This window comes from Paramisgurnus dabryanus, chromosome 19, assembly GCF_030506205.2.
Source record: "Paramisgurnus dabryanus chromosome 19, PD_genome_1.1, whole genome shotgun sequence".
NCBI lineage: Eukaryota > Metazoa > Chordata > Actinopteri > Cypriniformes > Cobitidae > Paramisgurnus > Paramisgurnus dabryanus.
This window is the reverse complement of record NC_133355.1, coordinates 29731524-29746556: the sequence shown is the minus strand read 5'-3', so window position 1 is coordinate 29746556 and position 15033 is coordinate 29731524. Positions and strand designations below refer to the sequence as shown.

At 44.6% G+C, this 15033-nt stretch overlaps 1 protein-coding gene across 4 annotated transcripts in view; it reads left to right on the top strand.

The window, feature by feature from the left end:
- Positions 1 to 15033, top strand: part of ptprua (protein tyrosine phosphatase receptor type Ua) — a 354316-nt gene that overhangs the window by 196809 nt on the left and 142474 nt on the right. For all 4 annotated transcript variants that reach the window (XM_073812654.1, XM_073812653.1, XM_065290946.2 and 1 more), the window contains exon 7: positions 14387 to 14680. In XM_073812654.1, coding sequence (XP_073668755.1) covers positions 14387 to 14680 — 294 coding nt within the window. The remainder of the gene's footprint in view (positions 1 to 14386; positions 14681 to 15033) is intronic.

Genomic DNA, 15033 nt, shown 5'->3' with positions numbered 1-15033 from the left:
CCGACCATACGTGCCAACCCGTTTGACTAAGGCTGGAGGCCCCACTGTCGTCGTTAATGCAGGTTCAGTGGCAAACGGGTCTGTATGGCATACTATTCACAAGACACACGAAAGCACGAAAAACGTAACCCGACCATACATACCAACCCGTTTGACTAAGGCTGGAGGCCCCACTGTCGTCGTTAATGCAGGTTCAGTGGCAAACGGGTATGTATGGCATACTATTCACAAGACACACGAAAGCGCGAAAGACGCAACCCGACCATACATACCAACCCGTTTGACTAAGGCTGGAGGCCCCACTGTCGTCGTTAATGCAGGTTCAGTGGCAAACGGGTATGTATGGCATACTATTCATAAGACTTACGATAGCGCCAAAATCGCAACCCGACCATACGTGCCAACCCGTTTGACTAAGGCTGGAGGCCCCACTGTCGTCGTTAATGCAGGTTCAGTGGCAAACGGGTCTGTATGGCATACTATTCACAAGACACACGAAAGCGCGAAAAACGCAACCCGACCATACATACCAACCCGTTTGACTAAGGCTGGAGGCCCCACTGTCGTCGTTAATGCAGGTTCAGTGGCAAACGGGTCTGTATGGCCTACTATTCATAAGACTTACAATAGCGCCAAAATCGCAACCCGACCATACGTGCCAACCCGTTTGACTAAGGCTGGAGGCCCCACTGTCGTCGTTAATGCAGGTTCAGTGGCAAACGGGTATGTATGGCATACTATTCACAAGACACACGAAAGCACCAAAATCGCAACCCGACCATACGTGCCAAACCGTTTGACTAAGGCCGGAAGCCCCACTGTCGTCGTTAATGCAGGTTCAGTGGCAAACGGTGGCAAACTATTTAATGCAATTCATTTTAAGTGTTCATGCAGAAAAGGTTTTTATTTATTTATTTGGTTGGTCTGTGTTATGACCGTGAGTGCTTTGTTCCGTGAAAATAACTATTGCGAGTTAAGAACCTTTACTAGACAAATTATGCGAATGCTTTGTTGAAGAGAAAAGTTTTAAGTCTAGATTTAAAATGATCGACTGTGTCTGATTCTCGGACATCGGTCGGTAAATCATTCCAGAGCTTAGGGGCTAAGTAGGAAAAGGATCTTCCACTTTTAGACACTTTTGATAGTCTAGGGATAATCAATAGGCCAGAATTTTGCGACCGTAGTGTGCGTGATGGATTGTATTCTGATAGTAATTCTCTAAGATATGAGGGTGCTAAGCCATTTAAAGCTTTGTAGGTGATTAGTGATATTTTAAATTGGATGCGATATTTAACTGGTAGCCAGTGTAAAGATGCCAGAATTGGGCTTATGTGGTCATACTTCTTAGATCGAGTAAGTACCCTTGCAGAAGCGTTTTGAACTAGCTGAAGCTTGTTGACCTGATTTGAATGGCATCCCCCGAGTAGCGAGTTACAATAGTCTATTCTAGAGGTCATAAAAGCATGAATAAGCTTCTCTGCGTCAGATGTAGACAGTATATGGCGTATTTTTGAGATATTTCTAAGATGGAAGAATGCTGTGCGGCAGACGTTGGCGATATGACTATCAAAGGATAAGTTGCTGTCGAACATCACACCTAAGTTCCTAACCGTGGAAGATGGCACCACAGTACAGCCATCTATGTGCAATTTGTAATCTGACATATTATGTTTGTAGCGATTTGGTTCAATAATAAGTACCTCTGTCTTATTGGAGTTGAGCTTAAGAAAGTTATGTGCCATCCAGTCACTAACATCGCTAATGCAGTCTTTTAGCTTAGAAAACGTGTGTGTTTCGCTGGGATGCGAGGAGATGTAAAGCTGGGTATCATCCGCATAGCAGTGAAAACTTATGTTGTGTTTCCTGATAATGTCTCCTAGGGGTAACATGTATAACGAGAACAGGATAGGACCTAAAACTGATCCCTGCGGTACACCGTATTTAACCAGGGAGTGATATGACTTTTCCTCATTTACATAAACAAAGTGATAGCGATTGGTTAGATATGACCTAAACCAGGCTAGCGCCTGACCACTGATACCAACATAGTTTTCTAGTCTATTGAGTAGGATTCTGTGGTCTATTGTGTCAAATGCTGCACTAAGGTCTAGTAATATAAGAATTGAGATTTCACCACGATCGGATGTTAATAGGAGGTCATTTGTAACTCTAAGCAACGCTGTCTCTGTGCTATGGTGGGGCCTGAATCCTGATTGGAGCTTTTCATATGTACTATTATTTGTCAAGAATGTGCGTAACTGGCTTGCCACTACCTTTTCTAATATTTTCGAAAGAAAAGGGAGATTTGAGATTGGTCTAAAGTTATTAAGTTCTCCATGGTCAAGCTGTGGTTTTTTAATCAGCGGTTTAATAACTGCTAGTTTGAAAGCTGTTGGAACGTATCCTATTTCTAGCGATGAGTTAAAGATATTTAGAACCGGGGTTGACACTACAGGGAATACTTCTTTAAGTAGTTTTGTGGGAACGGGGTCTAATATACAGGACGATGATTTGGATGATGTGACTAGTTTAGAGAGCTCATCTATTGTAGTAGGTTTAAATGAATCAAGATGTTCGTATGGTAGTCTAGTGTTAAGTGAACTAATGGGTAGAGTGGTGGCTGCCTGGGTAGCTACGATGTTTTCCCTAATAGCCGAAATTTTGTTAGAAAAGAAGTTCATGAAGTCGTTACTATTGTGTTGAAGTTTACTATTGGTTTCTGTTTGTTCTTTGTTTCTAGTCAGTTTCGCAACTGTGCTAAAGAGGAAACGAGGGTTATTATGATTTTCTTTAATAAGCGTACTGAGATATGTAGATCTGGCGGTTTTAATAGCCTGTCTGTAGTGTTTAACACTCTGTTTCCATGCTGCGCGCCATACTTCTAACTTTGTCCTTCTATAATTTCTTTCCATTTTTCTAGCTGCCTTTTTAAGGGCTGCTGTGTGATGGTCATACCATGGAGCTGGCGGTTTTTCTTTGAATCTCTTTTTTCGAATGGGAGCAACGGCATCCAATGTGTTAGAACAGACATTATTTAGGTTTTCTATTTCAATATCTAGATCGTCACAGTTATCTGCTACATGTTTCATTTGGGACAGGTCTGGAAGAGTGCTAATAAAGCTATCTTTAGTGGTGGAAATTATTGTTCTGGCTAGTCGGTAGCATGTTGTAGATTGAGTGATCCTATCTAGAAGTACAGTGTATGACACAAGGTAATGGTCAGAAACTGCATCACTCTGAGGTGATATTTCGACGTCATTAATATTGAGTCCGAGTGACAGAATTAAGTCTAATGTGTGCTTACGAGTATGTGTTGGCCCGGTCACGTTTTGTCTAATATTGAGAGAATTTAGAACATCTATAAACGCACGTCCTAATGCGTCTTTTGGGTTGTCCACATGGACATTAAAATCACCAACAATAAGAGCTTTATCTACAGTGACTACAAGCTCAGATAGGAAATCTGCTATTTCATTAAGGAAATCTGCATGGTGGCCCGGTGGTCTATAGATTGTCGCTAAAGCAATAGAAAGCTGTTTGTGGTTACGATCAGTTATTTCCATATTTAACAACATTACTTCAAATGATTTAAATTTTAGCTCAGATTTTTGGTTTACTTTAAACATTGTGTTGTATATTGTAGCTACACCACCCCCTCTCCCCTTTAATCGAGGTTCGTGTTTATAATAATAGTCTTGTGGGGTGGATTCATTTAAACTAATGTAGTCGTCTGCTTTAAGCCAGGTTTCTGTTAAACAGAGTACATCTAAGTTTTGGTCTGTAATTATTTCATTGACAATAGGTTCTTTATTGGTAAGCGATCTAATGTTAAGAAGGCCGAATTTTAAGATTCGAGATTCATCTGTTAATGTATTGTTTTCTAATTTTATTTGAATCAGATTTGTACCAGATGTAACAAGCGGTGCCCTGTATTTATTTTTTCGGGGAACAGATACAGTTGAAATGTGCTGATATTTCGGTAAGATTGACTCGAAGTGCTGGGATATAAGTGGTCTTGACATATCACGGCAGCTAACAGATGGACGGTTAAGCCGATCCGTCTGTTTCCTGACCTGGGCCCTGGATAGTCATACTATATCAGAATTAAGACTATTGATCAGATTTTTAGTGAGTATAGCACTTCCTTCCGATGACGGATGAAGGCCATCTCGGGTTAGGAGAGATGGTCTTCCCCAGAAATGCTTCCAATTGTCTATAAACCCTAGGTTATGCTGAGGGCACCACTTTGACATCCATCCATTGAGAGACACTAATCTACTATGTGTTTCATCTCCCCGGTAGGCGGGGAGGGGACCAGAGCATATTACATTGTCTGACATTGTTTTTGCAATTTCACACATCTCCTTAATATTATCTTTGGTGATTTCCGACTGGCGGAGCCTTGTGTCATTCGTGCCGGCGTGAATAACAATCTTAGAAAACTTCCGCTTAGCATTAGCCAGCACTTTGAGTTTGGATCTAATGTCAGACGTTCTGGCTCCCGGTATACAGTCGACTATGGTGTTTGGAGCCTCAATGTTAGTGTTCCTGAGTATAGAATCTCCAATGACCAGGGCACTTTTAAAAGGTGTTTCAGCTGGTATACTCCTTAGGGGATCGAATCTGTTAGAAATTGTCGTTACGTTATGGGTCTTAGAAGGACGCCGTTTATGACTATGCCGCCTAACAGTCACCCAGTTTGACCGCCGACTTGACTCTGATGACGGAACCGAGCCATGTGTATTTTGATAAACACTATGCGCGCTCGATACAGTATTTGTAATATTTATATTAGCATCTGATGTCGGAACCGAGCCATTAGTCTTTTCGCTCGATAGATTATTTGCGACAGTAACATTAGCGGTTTTGCTATCCTCAACTAGCGTTCGGATGCGCGATTCTAGTTCAGCAACCTTCTCAGTTAACCTTAATACTTCAATACACTTAGTGCATGTAAACCCCTCTATGCTAACAGCAGAAGCTAAACTATACATGTGGCAAGTAGTACATGTTACAATAACTAGCGGAGTCTTACCGCTTTCATGCTGGGCGATGGCGTCTTCGTTTACCCGAACGCGGTCCCCGGAGCTGCATCGCGTGGGGTGTTCGGTTGAGACACGCCTCGGTCGCCTGCGAACGTCTGGGGCCAGGGTGATGTTTGGCTTGCCGAATCTGCGAAGGCCGGGCAGCGGTTCCTCCACAGCTTCCCGATCGCTTTCATGTCGTTCACGGTCCGTGAAGCTGCATCGCGTGGAATGCATGTTTGTTGCTCGCTTGTGGACGTCGGAAGGCAGGGTGAAGTGGGCGCTGTACCTCGCCTTGGATCTGCTAAAACCGGGAAACAACTCCTCCACAGCTTCCCGCTCAGGTGAGGATAGGTCAGAAAAGCATATATCAGATGAATCCGCCATTAGATCGGAAAATGCTAGCTTCAGCCTCCACCGTGTGGATGCTAGCGGGCTATATGCTAACAACACTGGGTGTTTATTAGTGATAAATAGTTTCACGTGGTAGTACTGCTCAATAATCGTCACGGTAAAGTATTCCTATGTAAAACTAATAAGTTATATTATATAAATAGGAATAAGATGGTAAAAAAAAAAAGCTTTTAGATGATGAACTCGACGGAGCTACGATGCACGATCTGTTCAGCGTGACGTCACAAACCGGAAACCCCAAAATATATTGTATAGTTCTCACCAATTGACTGATTTGGTAGATTTTGGGCAATGTGTAAAAAGAAAAAGAAGGAAAGATTTTACATTAAAGCGCACATATTATGTTATTAGGTAGACGTACTGTTTTAATTTTCTTGTTAATGTGACATCACACTGATAAAGCTCCGCCCACAGCTACTGACTGACTGGTTTATTTTACCCAAAAAACTCTTCTAAATTTGTTTGTTAGCACATTGCAGCGCTAATGCGGCTAAAGATACTATTATCTCAGACTGTATTCACAGGAATCAGATTGACTTTGATCTAAAAGGGCTCACCTGTGTCTTGGTAAGGGAGTGAGAAGCTGTAGCTAATTTGCATTTATAGGTACAAAAAATGAAAACTGCTTTTTTGCTCCCACCTAAATATGGGGCATTTTGGACATGCTGTAATAAATAATCTGTGGGGTATTTTGAGCTGAAACTTTAGGACACATTCTAGGCAGACCTGAGACTTATTTGAGCATTACAGACGCCCTTTAAGATTAAAGACTATGGATAGGCAAAATTCAGATTGTATACATTTTAAGTCGTGTATGTGGATTTTATTTGAATTGGCTACACTGTGATACAAAATATGCTGTATTAAAATGTACAACATATGCTGTATGTGATACCATGTTTATAGGTTTTATAAAAAACGTGTTTTTTTTTCAACATTGGAGATTCCCTACAGGCACAGAAAGTCATTAAAACTATTCAATTCTCCTAAAAATGTCAGTACTCAACCTTAATTTACAACTGATGTTCTATTGCCTAAATTATAATAAAATAGGATCCATTTTATACATGGCACAAATCATTACTATTATACATTTTAATCCGGAGGCTTACGAGGAGTTGTATTGTATTGTCCAGTACATATCATGAAGTCCTGGAACATAGCGTCCTCTTTGATTCAGGAAAAAAGTGGTAGATACTCATAAAAATCTCTTCTCAATTGAGTGAAATTAGCTTGGTGACTTTTCAGTTGTGAGGCTGTCTGTGGCTGTCTCTGATATTTCTCTCTGTGATCCTGACCTATCTGATAATTGCAGCCGACTGATTCATGAGTCAACATCAATACTCTACATCACGTTTTACACTTTGATAATAACATACCAATTTTTTCCTATACAGTACAAAGATGATGATTATTTTAAACTACATAATTATGAAATATATATTGATAAGGATCAAAGTTTAATTAATTTGACGTGCTTGTACTTATAGGGTCCTATGCTATATAGCACTAAAAGTGGTTCTTTGCTCGTAAGCAAAGAATAGAAGAACAATTTTTAGTGCCATATAGCACCGGTGAAGCATCAGTGAAGAACCATATAGTGCTATGTAGTACCATGTGGTGCAATATGGCCTCCGTATGGTTCTTCATAAGTGCTTCAACCATGCTATATAGCACTAAAAATGGTTCCTCTATTATTACGAGCATAGAACCACTTTTAGTGCTATTTAGCACCATTTGTTTTAAGAGTGTATGTGTCATGATTTCGGTCTTATTGGCTGCTTTGTCTTTGTTTCACTATGTGTTGTGTTTTTGTTTTGACAGTTCCACACGTGCGCGTCCTCCACCTGGTGATCTCATTACCTCTGACTTCTCTCACCGGCGTCCCGCACCTGATTCTTATTATTGTCCAATCCGGTTTGATTTAAATTCCCCTCGTTTCCTTTGTTCTTTGCAAGTTCGTCTTTGTGTGTTCCTGCCCGCTAGCTCTGTCTAGTTCTTGTCGAGTCCAGTTCTTGTTGTGTCTAAGTTTATTCAAGTATATTTTCTCCGTGCTCTCTGCTGCCTTTGCCCCGTTAGATTCCCCGCCCTGCTGTCAGTCTCTCTCGATTGGTGTGGCATCTGTCAAGTCTTCGGATACTCTCGGTCAGAGGATACTCCTAGCGAAATCTACACCTTACGCTGTCCAGCCGCAGTGCGCTCATGTGCGCGTAATTCTGCTGAAGACGCTGACAGCCGCAGTGCGCTCTAGCGCGTAATTCTGCTCTTCACCCTGACTGTGGCAGTGCGCTGTCCAGCGCGCGTGCTGCTGAAGACTCTGACCGCTTTTCTCTCTCTCTCTGTGCCCCGCCAGGAACTCGTCTATGTTGACGGAATATTGTGGATGTTTTGCAGTCCTGCGGAGTTTTCCCACACCTGAGCCCAACGAGAGGATATCACTGTGTTTCACCTCTCCAGTGTTTCCAGTTCCCCGCACCTTTTCACATGGACACAGAGTGTTTTTCTCTTATACATTTTGCATTATATCTGAAGTCATTGAGTGTTTTTCTTATATACATACTATTAAAAACCCTCTGCTCTGGGATTCCCCGTGTTGTGTAGTTCCTAACAGGACGAACTTGCCAGTATGGATCCCGCGGAGGTTGAGGATTTATCTGCCCGTATGTCGGATCTTTCCTCACGTTTGGACCAGCTCAGTGCCGATGCCACCCAACTCAGCCTGCCATCGCAGACGGAGCCTCTTGTTACAGCCCCACCTCCATACGATGGTAATCCTACCTCCTGTCGAGCTTTTCTTACTCAATGCTCTTTGGTTTTTGCCCTCCAGCCCCGCCGCTATTTCTTAGAGTTCACCCGGGTGGCGTTTGTGATCACCCTTCTGATTGGCAAGGCGCGCGAGTGGGCTACGGCCGTGTGGGATGCTCGCGATCCTTGCTGTCGGTCGTTTCATGAGTTTCGTGAGGAGATGGAGAAGCTCTTCGACCGTTCGGTGCGCGGGGACGCCGCTGCGGCTCGGTTGGCACATCTGGTTCAGGGAAGACACACAGTCACCGAGTACGCCATTGACTTTAAGACCCTAGCGGCTGCCTGCCACTGGAATGAAGCGGCTCTCCGAGCGCAGTTTGTCGAGGGGTTGTCTGATGATCTCCAGGACGAGATCGCTGTCCATGATCTTCCTCCCTCACTGGATGCCATCATTGACCTCGCTCTTCGGATCGAAGCCCGGAGATTGCCTCGCGATCAGCGACGCTCCATTCGCCAGCGAGCGTTTTCGGACAAGACCACCACTTCCCCTTCTTCATCATCTTTACCCTCTGCCGTGCCTGAGCCCATGCAGCTGGGGCGCATGCGCCTGTCACAGAGAGAGAGAGAGAGAGACGCCTGCAGAAGGCTCTGTGTTTGTATTGTGGGAGATCCGGACATTTTGCTAAGACCTGCCCGTTAAAAGGCCGCTGCCCATCTGTGAAGACGGGAGTCCTGGTGGGCGCCACTTCCTCTAAACTCTCCCCTGTTTCCAGTACCCAACTCCCCGTCGTGTTGTCCTTCGCTGGGCGTGATCATCCGTCCACCGCCCTTCTCGACTCTGGTGCGGAGGGCAACTTCATTGATGAAGCTCTGGTTCGCGCCTGGGGTGTCCCGGTTGTCCCTCTCCAATCCCCTTTGGATGTCTGGTCCCTTAAGGGGCAGCAGATGGCGCGGATTACACATTGCACTGCTCCTGTGAGTCTCTCTGTGTCTGGTAACCATCGTGAGGAGATTGTGTTGCATATCCTTCATGCTTCTCTATCTCCTATTATTTTAGGGCATGGATGGTTAGCGCAACACAATCCTCACGTTGATTGGCAGCATAGTATTATCTTGTCTTGGTCCCAGTCTTGTCATGTGTCATGTCTTGGTTCTGCTGTTTCTGGTTCTGTTCTTTCTCTTCCTCAGGTTCCGGCGGTCGATCTGACCGGGGTCCCGGCGGAGTATGCGGATATCGCTCAGGTGTTCAGTAAAGCCCGGGCCACCTCCCTTCCTCCTCACCGGCCATATGATTGCGCTATTGATCTCCTCCCCGGCACTTCTCCGCCTAAGGGTAGACTTTATTCTTTATCGGGTCCTGAGAGAGAGGCTATGGACCAGTATATTAATGATGCCCTGCGTGCCGGTCTCATCCGTCCCTCCACCTCGCCCGCAGGGGCGGGGTTTTTCTTTGTTGAGAAGAAGGACGGCTCCCTGCGTCCTTGTATTGATTATAGGGGTTTGAATGACATTACTGTTAAGAATAGGTACCCCCTTCCTTTAATGTCTACTGCGTTTGAGCTCTTGCAGGGAGCACAGGTCTTTACTAAGCTAGATTTACGCAATGCCTATCATCTTGTGCATATAAGAGAGGGAGATGAGTGGAAGACAGCATTTAATACCCCTACTGGACACTTTGAGTACTGCGTTTTGCCTTTCGGGCTTTGTAACGCCCCCTCTGTCTTCCAAACTCTGGTCAATGATGTGCTGAGAGACATGATTAACAAGTTTGTCTTTGTGTACATAGATGATATTCTCATCTTTTCCCCCTCTATGCAGGAACACACTCAGCATGTCCGCCGAGTCTTACGCCGGTTATTAGAGAATAAGCTGTATGTCAAGGCGGAGAAGTGCGAATTCCATCGTCAGTCGGTTTCGTTCCTGGGTTTTGTTGTTGCCCCCGGTGAGATCCGTCCCGACCCAGCCAAGATCAAAGCGGTGGCCGAATGGCCAGTCCCCGACTCCCGTAAGGATTTATTAAGATTTCTGGGTTTCGCCAATTTTTACCGGCGATTTATCAGAAATTATGGTCAGGTTGCTCAACCTCTTACTGCTCTCACTTCCACTAAGGAGAGGTTTGTCTGGAATTCCAGTGCTCAGGAGGCCTTTGATAATTTAAAGTCCCGGTTTATCTCTGCTCCTGTTCTCTCTATTCCAGATCCAGCTGCTCAATTTATTGTGGAGGTGGATGCTTCGGATGTCGGGGTAGGCGCCGTTTTGTCTCAGCGGTCTGCTAAGGATGGCAAGGTGCATCCCTGCGCCTTTTTCTCCCATCGGTTAAACCCAGCAGAGCGAAATTATGACATAGGTAATCGGGAGCTGCTGGCGGTCAGACTGGCTTTGGGTGAGTGGCGTCACTGGTTAGAGGGGACCTCGGAGCCCTTCCTGGTCTGGACGGATCATAAGAATCTCGAATACATCCGTTCAGCCAGGAGGTTATCTTCTCGTCAGGCTCGTTGGGCGCTCTTCTTTGACAGATTTAACTTCACCCTCTCGTACCGGCCCGGTTCCAAGAATACTAAGCCCGATGCTCTCTCTCGTTTGTTCGAAAGCCCCGGTTCTGCTGGGGACGAAACCATCCTCCCGGAGGGGCGGGTGGTGGGTGCCCTGCGCTGGGGAATAGAACAACGGGTGAGACGGGCCGGCCGGGAGGGGGAAGTGCCAGAAGGGTGCCCAGCGGGTCGATTGTGGGTTCCGAATGCGCTTCGCTCCGAGGTCATCCGGTGGGGTCACGAGTCCAAGTTTGTTTGCCATCCGGGGGTTCGGAGAACGTTGGCTACCGTACGTCAGCGTTTTTGGTGGCCCTCTATGGGTCCCGATGTCAGACAGTTTGTGTTAGCCTGTCAGGTTTGTGCCCGTAATAAGGCCTCTCATCAAGCCCCTATTGGTCTGCTTAAACCATTACCCATTCCCTCTCGTCCTTGGTCACATATCGCAATCGATTTTGTAACCAATTTGCCTAGTTCTAAGGGAAACACTGTAGTTTTGACCATTGTCGACCGCTTTTCCAAGGCGGCTCACTTTGTCCCTTTGCCCAAATTACCCACTGCCAAGGAAACTGCCCAGATTATGATCGAACACGTCTTTCGCTTACATGGTCTGCCCACAGACGTTGTTTCAGATAGGGGTCCCCAGTTTATTTCTCGTTTCTGGCAGGAATTTTGTAGACAAATAGGCTCCACAGCTAGCTTGTCTTCAGGGTATCATCCTCAGACCAACGGGCAATGTGAACGGGCTAACCAAGATTTAGGTAGAGCTCTCCGCTGTCTGACATCGCAATATCCGAGCTCCTGGTGCCAACAGTTACCCTGGGTTGAATACGCCCATAATTCTCTCCCTGTTTCTTCTCTCAACATGTCCCCTTTTGAGGCGTCCATGGGGTTTCAGCCCCCTTTATTCCCGTCACAAGAACCTGATGCGGTGGTTCCGTCTGCGCTAGCTTTTGTCCGTCGTTGCAAACGCACCTGGAGGAAGGCTAGATTTACGTTACGCCAGGTTTCCAGACGAACCAAAGCCGCGGCCGACCGTCACCGTAGAACCGCGCCCCGTTTTATCTGTGGGCAGAAAGTATGGCTTTCGTCCAAGGATTTACCTCTCCGTGAGCCTTCTCGCAAGCTGGCTCCACGATTCCTCGGGCCATACAGCATTGTTAAGGTTATCAACCCCGTGACGGTCAGGCTCAGATTGCCCCCAGCACTCGGTCGGGTTCATCCAGTTTTTCATGTGTCTAAACTGAAGCCTGTGTATTTTTCCCACCTTAATCCTGCTCCCTCTGCCCCCACCCCCCCCACCCCTCAGCTTATAGATGGTGCCCCTGTGTATTCGGTTAAGTCTTTACTGGATATGCGTCACCGGGGTAGGGGATTTCAATATCTCGTTGACTGGGAAGGATATGGTCCGGAGGAGAGATGTTGGGTACCGGCCCGGGACATCCTGGACCCTGGGCTGATAGAGGATCTCCGCCGGCGACGGGGTGAGCCTCCTCATGGACCGCCCGGTGGCGGTCGTGGGGGGGGAGTCCTGTCATGATTTCGGTCTTATTGGCTGCTTTGTCTTTGTTTCACTATGTGTTGTGTTTTTGTTTTGACAGTTCCACACGTGCGCGTCCTCCACCTGGTGATCTCATTACCTCTGACTTCTCTCACCGGCGTCCCGCACCTGATTCTTATTATTGTCCAATCCGGTTTGATTTAAATTCCCCTCGTTTCCTTTGTTCTTTGCAAGTTCGTCTTTGTGTGTTCCTGCCCGCTAGCTCTGTCTAGTTCTTGTCGAGTCCAGTTCTTGTTGTGTCTAAGTTTATTCAAGTATATTTTCTCCGTGCTCTCTGCTGCCTTTGCCCCGTTAGATTCCCCGCCCTGCTGTCAGTCTCTCTCGATTGGTGTGGCATCTGTCAAGTCTTCGGATACTCTCGGTCAGAGGATACTCCTAGCGAAATCTACACCTTACGCTGTCCAGCCGCAGTGCGCTCATGTGCGCGTAATTCTGCTGAAGACGCTGACAGCCGCAGTGCGCTCTAGCGCGTAATTCTGCTCTTCACCCTGACTGTGGCAGTGCGCTGTCCAGCGCGCGTGCTGCTGAAGACTCTGACCGCTTTTCTCTCTCTCTCTGTGCCCCGCCAGGAACTCGTCTATGTTGACGGACTATTGTGGATGTTTTGCAGTCCTGCAGAGTTTTCCCACACCTGAGCCCAACGAGAGGATATCACTGTGTTTCACCTCTCCAGTGTTTCCAGTTCCCCGCACCTTTTCACATGGACACAGAGTGTTTTTCTCTTATACATTTTGCATTATATCTGAAGTCATTGAGTGTTTTTCTTATATACATACTATTAAAAACCCTCTGCTCTGGGATTCCCCGTGTTGTGTAGTTCCTAACAGTATGATTACCTCGATGCAAAAAAAAAAATGAATCACGGAATTGAGACAAAAAAACGGAATTTAATCTATAGTGCGGAATTTTATGGAATTCGGCAAATTTTCTATAAACTTTTTCTTAAAAAGCCATTATAACTTATTTGTGAATATTAGTTTGTTGCCGTGGTATTCTTAACTGGCAAATAAAATGATAGAAATGTGTGGAAGCAACACAGTCATGTGATTATGTACCGTCAACTATAAACATTCATACTGAATAGAGAAAACCATGTTGAAGTGACCATCTGAGATCACAAAGTCTTCAAAAAACTGAGAAATTAAAATGTAAGACCCTCCTGACATACACGGCATACATGCAGAGGCTGGTTTTAATGTATTTTTATGGCCATCAAGCTGTTTTTATCTCTGTTTTTATTTGTACTGTTGACCAAATTTGACAGCACTATGTCTGACAAAAAGATTCAACGTGGTAATACTTTATTTCGACCACTTTAGACATTTTACTAATTGTAACTTTGCAACTACTTAATATATTTCATATTTCATGTATACTTAATTTGACATTCACGGGCATTAGTATCAAGTCCCCTCACTTAAATTATTATTTTCTTTAAATAATCTATTTTAATGTTCTGGGAGATATGTAATAGTATGACTGTGACCTTTTACTGCATTTATCAGTCATTGGTCTTGAATCATTTCAGCTTATTCAAAAGAGTTTTGTGTAAATACTGTTAAAGCAGATATTACACAATGTGGATTTTTAATATAATATAAGGTCACTAACATTTCTAACCTGAAAATAATTTAGCAACAAATTATTCAAACGTTGCTAGAATAAAATAATTTGTTTATTTTAAAACCATTTAGTTAATAAAGAAAAAGCCTTATAAATAATATTCAGCCTTATTTATGATTTTTATATGCAGTGTAACGATGTATGTATGTGGAGAGAAAGAAGGCGGAAACCGAAAAACATTTAACATTTTAATATACAAACTAAACACAATAACGAAACGAAAGTATACACCGGCAGCCCCTTACGGACGATTGCCGGTCACAAACGAAACATCAAACATATTATGACCCTCTCTTGTCCTCCACCCTTGTAGTTCCTTCATTTATACTTCCTCCATGCATGGGATACGAGATGACGCTCCCACGACTCTCGCCCGTCCTGCTTGCCACATACACACTTAAACTAAGTGATGTGTTACTACTTGTACAAAATAAGGAAAAACAAAGATGATTTTTTCAATTGCATTACTTATTTTTTGTACTCTGTTTCAGTCCCACCCACACCGATAGCTCCACCTCAGCTCCTACGCTCAGGCCCCACCTACTTGATCATCCAGCTCAACACAAACTCTATAGTGGGTGATGGGCCGGTGATCCGGAGAGAGATCGTGTACAGGGCCAGTCACTCACCCTGGTCAGAAACACATGGAGTCAACTCACTGACTTATAAAGTCTGGCACCTGGAGCCAGATACAGAATATCGCATCAGTGTCCTTCTCACCCGACCCGGGGAAGGTGGAACAGGGCCAGCCGGACCGCCGCTGGTCAGCAGAACCAAATGTGCAGGTGAGAGGAAAGAGGATTTATATTCAACAACTAGATTAGAAAGTCTGTAGCATTTCGATAAGTGAATATATTTTTTCTCTACAGTACAGTAGCATTAATTGTCTTTGTTTGTTATGCAACTTAACTCTTTACCTGCCATTGATGAGTTATCTTGTCAATTTAAGAGAAAACAGTTGCATGAAAAAACGTGTTCCTAAGTAGTTTTTATGGTAATCTGTAATACCGCGATTATCCGCACTTACCCAATTAAAAAAAAACTAAAGCAAATTATTTATTAATTTTCCCCCGTGTATGTTTTGATAGAAGAAAAATACCCATATTAAAGGTGACATAGAATGATTGAACGGGATATT